General features: G+C 37.0%; 2 protein-coding genes across 2 annotated transcripts; one reads left to right on the forward strand and one right to left on the reverse strand.

Moving 5' to 3' along the window:
* Window positions 1-368: 368 nt before the first annotated feature.
* Window positions 369-2,013, reverse strand: LOC142544194 (uncharacterized). The gene is made up of 5 exons (XM_075651257.1): window positions 1,990-2,013; window positions 1,781-1,879; window positions 1,280-1,624; window positions 924-1,174; window positions 369-705 (listed from the first exon to the last, which is right to left on the reverse strand). Exons 1-5 carry the CDS (start codon window positions 2,011-2,013, stop codon window positions 369-371), a joined length of 1,056 nt encoding a protein of 351 aa, XP_075507372.1.
* A 6,550-nt stretch (window positions 2,014-8,563) lies between these two features.
* Window positions 8,564-9,574, forward strand: LOC142547138 (uncharacterized). The gene has a single exon (XM_075655251.1). It carries the CDS (start codon window positions 8,622-8,624, stop codon window positions 9,213-9,215), a length of 594 nt encoding a protein of 197 aa, XP_075511366.1. The 5' UTR covers window positions 8,564-8,621; the 3' UTR covers window positions 9,216-9,574.
* The last annotated feature ends 2,239 nt before the right edge of the window (window positions 9,575-11,813 follow it).

The following is an 11,813-nucleotide window of genomic DNA, read 5'->3' on the forward strand; positions in this document are numbered from 1 at the left end:
TTATCCACCCAGTTGCCCGTAGCATTGCCAAGTCAAGATTTTAGACCTTGCACTAGTGTCCTATCAGTCACCTCCACCTGTCCATTACTATGTGGGTAAGCTATGAAAGTAAAGACTTGTTGAATTTTCATTTCTTTACAGCAGGCTTGGATCTTAGTTACCTGGAACTGTCTTCCATTATCGGATATCAATCTCCTAGGCACCCCATATCTGTACACTATATTCTTCCATAAGAATTTAAAGACCTCACTCTCAGTAATCCTAGCCAAAGGCTCTACCTCCACCCATTTCGAAAATTAGTTCACTGCTACCAACAAAAATTTCTTTTGAGCGGGCGCTATAGGAAAAGGTATCACAATTTCAATTCTTCACTGGTCAAAAGGACAAGCAGCTATGATAGTCCTCATCAGCTCAGCTGGCATGTGATGCAACCGAGCATGACGTTGACAACTTTCACAATATGTCACTAACTCCTGGGCATCATGCAGCACCAAGGGCCAACAATAACCTGCTAGCAACACTTTTATTGCCAAAGCATAGGCTCCAAAATGATTTCCAAAACATTCCTCGTAAACTTCTCGGAGCACATAATCAGCTTCTTGATAACTCAAGCATCGAAGGAGCGGCCCAGCAAAGGATCTACGATACAACACTTCTTCGATTAACACATAGAGCGAACACTTTATCTTCAATTTACGAGCTTCCCTAGAATTATCAGGAAGCTTTCATGTGAGGTGTGAGTTCGACTTGAAATACCACTTCCCTAGTCTTCCAATTTCTCATTGCCCCAGCCATTTTGGCTAGAGTGACTGTCTTCTCATTCTCTTTCCTGGAGATCTGGTCAAACATGACTTATGTGAACCTCTCTCTAACCCTGTCCACTTCTCGAGCATATTCGATAAGTTTTAAATTTTTCACATGACACACTCCTTTCATCTGCTGCGCCATCAATTGTGAGCCAGAAAATAAGCACTCGAGCAGCTCCCACATTCTTGGATGCCCAGAGCCCTGCCAACACAGCTTCATACTCCACCTCATTGTTGGATGCCAGAAAATCCAACTTTATAGCTAGCTTCACTTCATCTCCAGCTTGCAAAATCAACAGCACCCCCACCCCACTTCCACCATTCGAAGAGGAACCATCTACATGCACCTTCCAAGTGTCCTCATTTTCCTGATGTACAGTTTCAGCTAGAAAGTCGATCAAGGCTTGTGCTTTAATAGTTGTTCTTGGTTCATACTAGATCTCCTAATCTCCTAGCTCAGTAGTTCATTTAACCAAACGATCAGACATATCCGAATGAGTTACGATACTACCCAACAGACTGTTTGTGAGCACTGCAATTGGATTAGACAAAAAATATGGTCTCAAGCACCACACAGTCATTACCAAAGCCAAATTATCCAGCACTGAGTACCTTATCTCTGTCCTTTTGAGCGCATGTGAAACATAGTAGACAGGCTGTTGAGTTGATCCTTCTTGCTTGATAAGAACCGAACTCACAGCTCCTTCGGTGGCATATAAATATATCCACAAACGCTCACACGTTTTTGGTTTGGCTAGGACAAGTAGTTCAGCTTGATAATTTTTCAATTCTTCAAGAGCCTTCTCACAGTCCGGACCCTATTAAAATTTTTTTGCATTACGCAAAATTCGGAAGAATGGTAAGCTTATGTGAGCGGACCTCGAGATAAACCACGCCAGCTCAGCAATCCTCCCCGTCAGCTGTTGGACGTCCTTAGGTCCTCGGGGGGAAACCATATATTGAATAGCTCGGACCTTCTCGGGGTTAGCTTCGATCCCTCTCTCTGTCACCGTATATCCCAGAAACATCCCACTCATCACCTCAAAATACATTTCTGAGGGTTCAACTTCAGCCTGTAGGACATGAGGGTGGAAAATATCTCCACTAAGTCAAGTACGAACTAGATTGAATCCTTCAACTTCACCATGATATAATCCACGTATATTTTGACATTCCTTTCTACCTGCTCAGAAAATACTTTATCCATTAATCACTGGTACGTGGCTCCGACATTTTTGAGTCCGAAAAGTATGACTATGTAACAAAAAGTCCCTTCTGAGATAATGAAACCCACTTTATCTTGATCTCTCACGGCTAAGGAGATTTGATGATACCCCTGATAAGCATCCAGCAGACACAAGTATTGATGACCGGCCGTGGAATCCAAAAACTGATCAATCCAAGGCAAATGATAGCAATCTTAAGGGCACACTTTATTGAGATCTCTGAAGTCAACATACACCCTCCACTTCCTTGAACTCTTCGGTGCTAGGACGACATTTGATAGCCAAGTAGGAAATTGATCGTCTCGAATATGCCCAACACTAAGAAACTATTCCACTTCTTTTTTTATAACTTTGTCTTTCTCGGGCCCGAAGTGTCTCTTCTTCTATTTCACAAGGCGAGCATTCGACAAGATGTTCAGCCGATGCTTTGCAACATCTGGGGTTGTGCCTTGAGTTTTTGAGCTAACAAAGCGAATATGTTGAGTTTGGCTTGTAAACAAGTAATGAGTTCTTTCTTAACCCTAGTTCAAGATCAGGAGGTATTTTGAGTGTCTTCTTCGCGGACCCCAACTCTACAATCTCAGGCTCTTCATCCGCTACCTCCTGAACCTCTCTCTTCACTATGGGTAACTCACTTTTTCATTTCCTAATCATGTTAACCTCCACACACGCTCTCTTTCATTTTTCCTTCACTACTCCTTCATAACATGGAAGCGCGAATTTTTGGTCCCCGCATAAAACTCCAGCTCCTTTTTCCACAGGAAAATTAAGCTTTTGATGATAGGTGGAAACTACAGCTCTGAAATCCTTTAGGATTAATCGCCCAGAATTCCATTATACACTGACGAGGTATCCACCACGGTGAAGGTCATTATCTTTGTTACCCGCTGAGGATCATTCCCTAAGGATATGGGAAGAACAATATGATCCAATGGCGGAATGACATGTCCCGCAAACCCAACAGAAGGGTAGAGACCGGCTCAAACTCAAATTATTCCACTTTCATCTGATCCAACGTTCTCTTGAACAAATTATTCACGGAGCTTCTATTATTAATACAGATCCTTACCACATCGTAATTGGCAATGCTGGCCATCACAACCAAGGCATCATTATGTGGAGCCACAGTTCTTTCCGAGTTCGTCCGGAGTCTCCATCAGTAGCATCCCCGATATCATATGAATCATCCCTCTTGTAGGAGGGTTGTCTTCATCCATTCTTTTTCTCGGATCGACAGGCTCTCGAGGGACATCTTGACTTTGTCCCTCCTTTCTTGGCTCTCCCACCCTCTGATTTATCCATGGAGGGTCTTGACCTCGTCTATGGGAAAAGCGAGACCTTGGGCGACTCCCAGATGAGGATCCCTCTTGTTTATTAAATAGAAGCAGTCTATCATTACTCTCAACCCTATGCCCGACCCAAAAGATCATCATAGCTCAATGGAGGTTTCTTGACCAGCGATTTGAATAATTCTCCTCCTCTCAGTCCTTGGGTAAAGGAACTTATCATGATGTCAGGGGTAGCCGCTGGTATCTCCAGTGCTGCATTGTTGAAGCGCTATATAAACTCTTGCAAATCCTCTGTCTCTTGTTGCTTCATCACAAACAAGCTTAGGTATCTCTTCTAGTACCTCTTGCTGCTAGAAAATCGATGCAAGAAAGCTCTGAAAAAAATCCTCAAAAACCGTATGGAGTTAGGTTGCAACGTGTTAAACAACTGCTAGGCTGATCTCACCAACATGCCCAGAAACACCCTGCACCTAACCCCATCCAAATACTGATGCAACAGAGCCGAAATCTCAAATATTCCCAAGTGTTCTTCTGGGTCAGTACGCCCGTCGTACTCTCTCACGCTTGATTCTCGAAAACTTGGGGGAAGCCCTTCTTCCAAAATGACGGGATACAAAGTATTCACTCTCTTGGGTGCTGGAGCTCTATTTCCCAATTGCTGCATCAACATTCTTATCTCCTTTCACATCTTCTCCATATCAGCATTCTCCTCTCGTTCCTGACGAAGAGCTTGTTCTTCGGCAAACATGACTCTTGATTCTTATTTATGGCTTCGTCTACTGTCCTGGTAATTAATTGGCCTAACTATTTCGGGGTCAAGCTCCCCACATTCTCATTGGGACGAGGTTGTTCAGGTCCCGTCTCAAGGCGAGGTTGTTTGGGTCTACCATTATGGATTGATACTGAGGTACCTGAGTTAGTTCTTTTTGTCTCTCTCTGGCCTACCATCTCTACGTCTCAGCTCAAGTTTCCCACAGACGGCGCCAAGATACTTATTAGAAATATAGGTTCTGTTCCAGCAGGTGATACTATCTCGAATGCAGACATCGAATTTAATCTGGGCCTGAAATCACATAGGAGCTCGTTAGAAGGGGCCGGAAGGGTGTCCCGACGTAATCCCTCCGACGCTCAAGTCAGATATCAAGAATAAAATGAGAGAGAAGCTAGAGACACTGCTAAGAATCAATACAATGAATGAATGAATTAAACACTCAAACCTGATATTTATAGGAAAGTATCTGCGCATCTCATGGGCCACCTACCTCGGTTAGAAATGAGACGAGGATCCAAAGTCCGGTTTGGACTTGATCTTGATAGATCCATTCATGGGGTATCACCATGGTGCATATTTGATCCTAAGTGATGTATAAATTGCAACACAGAAAAATCCATGTACAAAAAAAATAAAATTTAACCATTAGAAATTAGTTATTAAAATAAAAAAAATGAGTTACATATTTTTTGGTTTGTTTTGAGTGTCATTGTAAATAATAAAAGTGATGTCAGACTCCTTTTTTTGAAGTGTTTTATTTGAGTTGTTTCATGATACCTTGTGCTTGTTTGTTACATTAATGTACTTGACAATGCACATATCAATTCAGGTATAACAGATTAACAGTAAGATAATTTATATTAGTCTTGTTTTGTATCATTTATGTACTTGACAATGTGTGTGTATATATATATATATATATATTAAATACTGTTAAAATGATCGATATCTCTTGTAAAATGAAATACTGAATTTTACTAATTAACGAAAATAATCGATATTTTTTTTGACAAACTTACAAATATTTATAAAATGAATGAATCAAGTTTTTTATAAAAATACAAGGCATGTAATAATTTTTTTTCTAATATATCAATCATGGATATTATAAAATTGTGGATCATGTGTTATGTTTTACACTATAAATTATCAACTTTGTTTTTAGTTTACAAAAGAGCCCTAAAAACTAGGTAGGGATGTTTTGTAAATAAATTATTATGACAAAATCAAAATAGAAAGACATAATATATATGTCTCATATTAATAAAAATAGTCTACTCTAACATCTACAAAATAGGTTTATGCAGTAAATAAAATTAAAAACAATATATTATTTAACTTAAAATCATAAAAAGTTTCGTTAATTTTCCAATTTTTAAATTTTAAATTGTACCGTGAATCGCATTTGAATTTTGAAAAGCTAAAAATTAAATGTATCATAATTTGAAGTATAAATTATTAAAATTATTTAAAATAAAAATAAATACTCCATAAAATATATTTCATATCAAGTCATCTATTAAATAAATTTTATGAAATAATTAAAATTAAATTTCATGTTAAGTCATCTATTAAATAAATTTTATGAAATAATCAAAATTAAATTATAAGAGTTATAATTATATTATGTAATATAAGTGTAGGAGATAGATTTTCATTATGAATCATCAATTTTGTCTTTCATTATATATATTTTTAAAAAAAATGATGAAAAATTGACTTAAATGTTTCTTTAAAAAATAAAACTAAATTATTAAGATATGATTGTCAAGATTAAACGCTTACCATTAAACTAAAAATTATAACTATTAGTCAATGTGACTTTATTTCCTTATACTTTTGGTAGTATAGAGTGAACCTACTTGGGTACTAATGGGTTATTATGAATCGTCAATTTTGTTTTTCATTATATATATTTCTAAAAAATGATGAAAATTTAACTTAAATGTTTCTTTAAAAAATAAAACTAGATTATTAAAATATGACTGTCAGGATCAAACGCTTACCACTAAGCCAAAAATTATAGTTATTAGTCAATGTGCAACTTTATTTCCTTATACTTTTGGTAGCGCATAGTGGATCTACTTGGGTGCTAATGAGTCGTGATGTTAGGCTCATGAGTCTAAGGAGGTGTGTGTGTGACTGTTGGTGTTGTATCATATCTCCTAGATATCGGTCTTACTTTTCCTATCACTGACACTGTCCTCAGCAGATACCTTATTACTCATTAAGATCTGATGTCATTCTTTTACAGCTCTCTTAACCAACCAAAAAATTAAGTGACACAACATTAACATCTTGATGCACGAGAAATTCCAAGGAGGTCGTTCGTCCCAGTAATACTTTTATTCATGCATGCTTAACCCAACATCCCATCAAGAAATATATATATATGCTTCTTGGGAGACTTGAACCCATGAACTCGCTTTGATGACAATTTTTAGGATCAAGCACTTACCAATAGGCCGAAAACTATAATTGTTAGCTAATGTATAACTATATTTTCTTATACTCGTGGAAGCGGAGATTGCACCTACTTGGGTGCTTAATCGGTTGGGCTATTGGGCCCTTGAGTCCAAAGAAGTGTCTATCTACTGGTGTTGTTTCACATCGCTTAAAGACTAGTCTTACTCATTCTCTACAGCTGGCACTGTCCCCAGCAACAGTATTATCCGATAAGATCTGACCTCAATATTTTATGGTCCACCTAACCAATCAGATTAAGTGACACAACTTCAGTAGCTTGAAGAAAATCAAGTTGGTATCCGAAGCGACTCAACCTGCGGATGTTCCACAAGTCCAGCCCACTCGACCGGTAGCTGGCATTTGCATTTTTGAAGAAGCTGTTCCTTCAACTACTTTTGTTGTTCCTTTAGCGGGCCCTAAGGACAAGGGCAAGGGTAAGATGCAACCACCATCCAAGATTCTTACTCGTGTTCAAAAAAATGTCGCTCTGACACTATCTCAAGTATTGAAGATGGCAACAAAGAAAATGAAGATGTTTGACATATGGTTTGAACATTGCACCTCTGTATTGTTCAAGATCATCCTGGAGGAAGATCTACTAAAGAAGTTGGTCACTCTGAAAGACCAGATGTTGGATTGGGCCGAAACTGATGAAATTGAAGTAACTCTTGGTCGATGGAAATTTATTGACTTCCAACTGAGGGAATGCCTTCTATGGCTGATAATCATCCAGTGGCAGAAAAATTTTGATGTCACGAGCCGCACAACTCTCAATGATGTTGTCGTCATCTCACGGCTGGAGTTGCATATTTTGTCCATCGACTCCGAGATTCAGAATAAGTGGAGAGAGTTTGAAATTCCTCTTCAACTGCTCTCTCTTCAACTACTCTCCAAGACAAACAAAATATATGCCACCGAAGCCTTTGCCATGCTAAATGAAATGAGCGTAGAAGAAGAAGATCCTGAGAATGAAGAGAAAGCAAAATAGGATGAAAATGTTGTCTCAGACATCACCTAGTCATATACCGATGGTGGCCCTTCCGCTATTTCTAATGCTGAACAAGCGACGGCTGAATAACCCTCTTGAACCACTATAGTCATTCAACTGTTGATCCTGCTTCAACCATTGGAGAGATCCAACTGAAAGCACTTTTCTTTTCCTCTAATTTTTCTAACCCTGAAACAGGTACTTCCACAATTGCTAAGATGGATGCACCACTACCTGAGACCCCTCTTACTTCAGTGGATGAAATAGTGACTTCTATGACAAACTTTACTATCTTTGCTTTTATATGTGTGTGTATATATATATAATATTTCGTTAATTCTTAATCTAAAATAAGAAGGGAAAACAAAAATTTGGCCAATCTCAACTTCCTATAATTCTCTTTCTCTTCCCCATGTCCTTGCTTTCTAGTTTGCCCCATCCTCAATCTGTCCCCACATCTCCGTTGATGTTTGAAAAGTATCTTGTGAGACGATTTCATGATATATATTTACAAAAAAAATTGATATTTTTTGCACAAAAGACAATATTTTTTAATGAATTTGGTTGAGCTGGAAATCCGTTTTACAACATTAACTTGTGATAAAATATCGTAAGGTTGTTTTTCTTTTGTTTTTATTCTTTTATAATGTTATTATTACTTACGCAATCAAAAAGATTATTACTAAAATATGGTTTATTGTTGGATTAGACCATAATTATTAGACAAAAACTTGTGTGAGAAGGTCTCACAGGTCGTATTTTGTGAGACAAATATCTTATTTGGGTAATCAATGAAAAATTATTACTTTTTATGGTAAGAGTATTATTTTTTATTGTGAATATCAGTAGGATTGACCCGTATCACAGATAAAGATTCGTATTCTATTTATTATTTATTATTGTTAATGACGATTATCAAAATTTATCACGGTCACTAGTCAAAATTATGCACCAGATGAGACGACGACAGTAATTTAATTCCCACTCAAACAAGGAGACCCAAAACGTTAATAAATAGAAATAGATTTTAACTTCACAACCCAACTAGATTATCTGATCTTCGGATATTCCCCAATGGCGTCAACCCTATTCTCCACCTTCAGATACTCTGACAGCCTCACGGTGGTCGGGATCTCGATCTGCACCGCACTTGTATGCGAAGCCATCTCATGGCTACTCATCTACCGTACTTCCTCCTACAAATCCCTCAAATCCACGATCGACAAAGCGTCCAAGAAACTCGAGACTATGAAAACATCCGACGCCACTTCTTCGGTCTCCTCAAATCTCATAAAAAAATCACCCAGAACCAAAAAAATCGATCGAGTCGAGACGTCATTGAAGGAATCGAGCCGCGATTTGTCCTTGTTTAAGTTCAAATCGGGCGCGGTCGTGGCCCTGGTCTTGTTCATGGTTTTCGGGTTGCTGAACAGTTTGTTCGAGGGCAAAGTTGTGGCCAAAATCCCCTTCGTTCCGATAAAATTGGTTCAGAAGATGAGCCACAGGGGATTGTTGGGGGATGATATGACGGATTGTTCGATGGCGTTTTTGTATCTGTTGTGTTCGATCAGCATAAGGACGAATCTGCAGAAGTTTTTGGGCTTTTCTCCGCCGCGAGGGGCTGCCGGCGCTGGACTCTTCCCAATACCCGATTCCAAATCGAGCTGAGTAATGGATAGATTAATCCACGCGTAAAATGCAGCACTGATGCGTAGAGTTGTTGGGACTATCTTATACTTTGGACACTGTTTGGTACATAACCCACTTTGACTCAAAAAGTAGCTTTATGTTATACTTGTATTTCAATTTAGTATCTCACCTTTGGTCATCTCGTCCCACGAACCAAACGATCGAACCAGTCCTCGGCCCGGTCGTTGCAGCACGTGGGTCTGGATGAGGAAAATATAATATGTAATGTTGCTCTATCACCATTGGACTATCCAACGGGATTTCCCTTCCTTGGTAACTAAATTGGTTTGTGACAAGAGATGTTATTAGATTTTGATATATGATGTGTTAATTAATTCTCTTGAGCTGTTATATGTCTCTATGATCTTTTAAGCTCTGTGAGATATATTTAATTCTTTGAATAGATGGGGGGAATAGGGCCAAACTTTATTCATAGCCAAAAGGAAGGAAGAACAATCCCCCTTGCCCTTTATCTTCTGTTCTGTTGATGCATTGAAAGGCAATGTCAGATATATATGTTACAACTTTCCGTTAGCGTATACGCAAAAATTTGTGTGAGATGGTATCACGGGTCGTATTTTGTGAGACGAATCTCTTATTTGGGTCATCCATGAAAAAGTATTACTTTTTTATTCTAAGAATATTATTTTTTATTGTGAATATCGGTAGAGTTGATATGTCTAACAAATAAAGATTCGTGAGATCGTATCACAAGAGATCTACTCGTTATAAGAGAGCAGTAGGCAAGTTAACAATGTTAATGTGGAAAGTCTCGTGTGCTAGAGTGCCTTTATTTGTCTCTTTCTTTGGTGCTATTATTGGTTTTGATCATAGGTGAAATGTGATTCTATTTAAATTTCCATTTTGACGTTAAGTAATTTTGTGGCACATTGGAAGATATGTGAACTAATTTGAGTTGGTCTTTGTTACACCGGATTTCTAAGTCTCAACGTCATTAGATGATATATGTCTCAAATATATTGACGGATATAATACGTTGATGATCTAAGAACTAAAATATCACAATATCATGAGAGGATAAACATTTCAGATTCACTTAAAAATTATGATTTAAATAGCATTAAAAATATATAGTTTGTGTACAACACCAGTCGCTTATGTAAGCGTTGTAATATTCGTCGACAATCCAAGAACCTTACACATGAAGTAATTGACAATTAGGTTTTGGATATTGAAAGGCTAAGTTCCATCTGTATTCAGAAAGGTCCTTGTATCAGCAATTAAATTCTAAGAAACACTTTTAAATATGTGTAATATGTTTAATATAAAAGTAGTAAACTTTAATCGATTACAAATTATTTAAATAATTTTTACATTTTCAAATAATAATCACAACATTGTCACTGTTACAGTGAAAATTTATGAGCATAAGAAAATGATTATTATTATTTATTAGTAGATTATTTGTGAGACAGTCTCAAAATCTTTATCTGTGAGATATGTCAAATCTTATCGATATTCACAATAAAAAGTAATATTCTTAACATAAAAAGTAATAATTTTTCATGGATGACTCAAATAAGAGATCTGTCTTACAAAATATGATCCGTGAGAGCGTTTCACACAAATTTTTGCTATTATTTATTTATTTATTAAATAAGCTAATAAATGCAACGATGTAATCTTGTCGTTAAATTATTGGGAGACAGCCTGATTTTCAACGCGGTAGGCTCAAGGTTGGAATGAAATTTGGATTAATGATTTTAATATATAAGAAAAGGATGTGACAAATAATTGTATTTAAAAAAATTAAAAAATAAATATTTTGATTTATCTGTCAATTCAAATTTATTTTAAGAGAGTTTCTAGCTGACTAAAAGTAAATATTTTTGTTGAATGAGAAGAGTTGGGAGAGAGATTTATTACAATTGAATTTTGAAGTTTCAAAATTCGTTTCAAATTTGAGATATTGAATTTAAATAAATTATATAAGTTATTTAGATTGTGACCTAATTTTTAGTACCTCGGACTAGGACAACCAGCTGTAGGCATTCAATGGGTTAGGATAGTTTTCCTTACATTTTATAGATCGAAATTTGTTGGAATGCACGTTCTTTCAGCTAGATATTTTACATCAGACTGAATAATTCTCTGAAAGCTCAAGCTGCAAGACTCAAGTTGGACTGCTCAATGAAGGTCAAGCCGCATTTTGGTCTCTGGTATGTTTGTGCATCAAGCTATTCCGTATTTATACCAACCAGACTTTTCAGAAGACCTTTAGACCAATCAATGCATATTTTCCTCTAATGAATCAACTTTTCTAAAGTCGTTATTTATCATTTTTGGATACATGCCAATGAGCATTAATTGTGTCATACTATGAAGGGAAATGAAACGAAAGACATATTGATTTTGTGTCGGCTACCAGTACAAGTTGAACGTTGTAGCAAAGTTTACGTTAAAAGAATTTCAACTATTTAAAGGCATGATTCAAGACTAAAAAGACTACTGAAACATTCACAATCTACCTTAATAAGATCTCGATTACTTTTATCTTTCAATCATCAAGCTTCTTAAACAAGCACCACATATTTTTTTATCCGATCATTAAAGATA

This window comes from Primulina tabacum, chromosome 5 (genome assembly GCF_025594145.1).
Source record: "Primulina tabacum isolate GXHZ01 chromosome 5, ASM2559414v2, whole genome shotgun sequence".
NCBI lineage: Eukaryota > Viridiplantae > Streptophyta > Magnoliopsida > Lamiales > Gesneriaceae > Primulina > Primulina tabacum.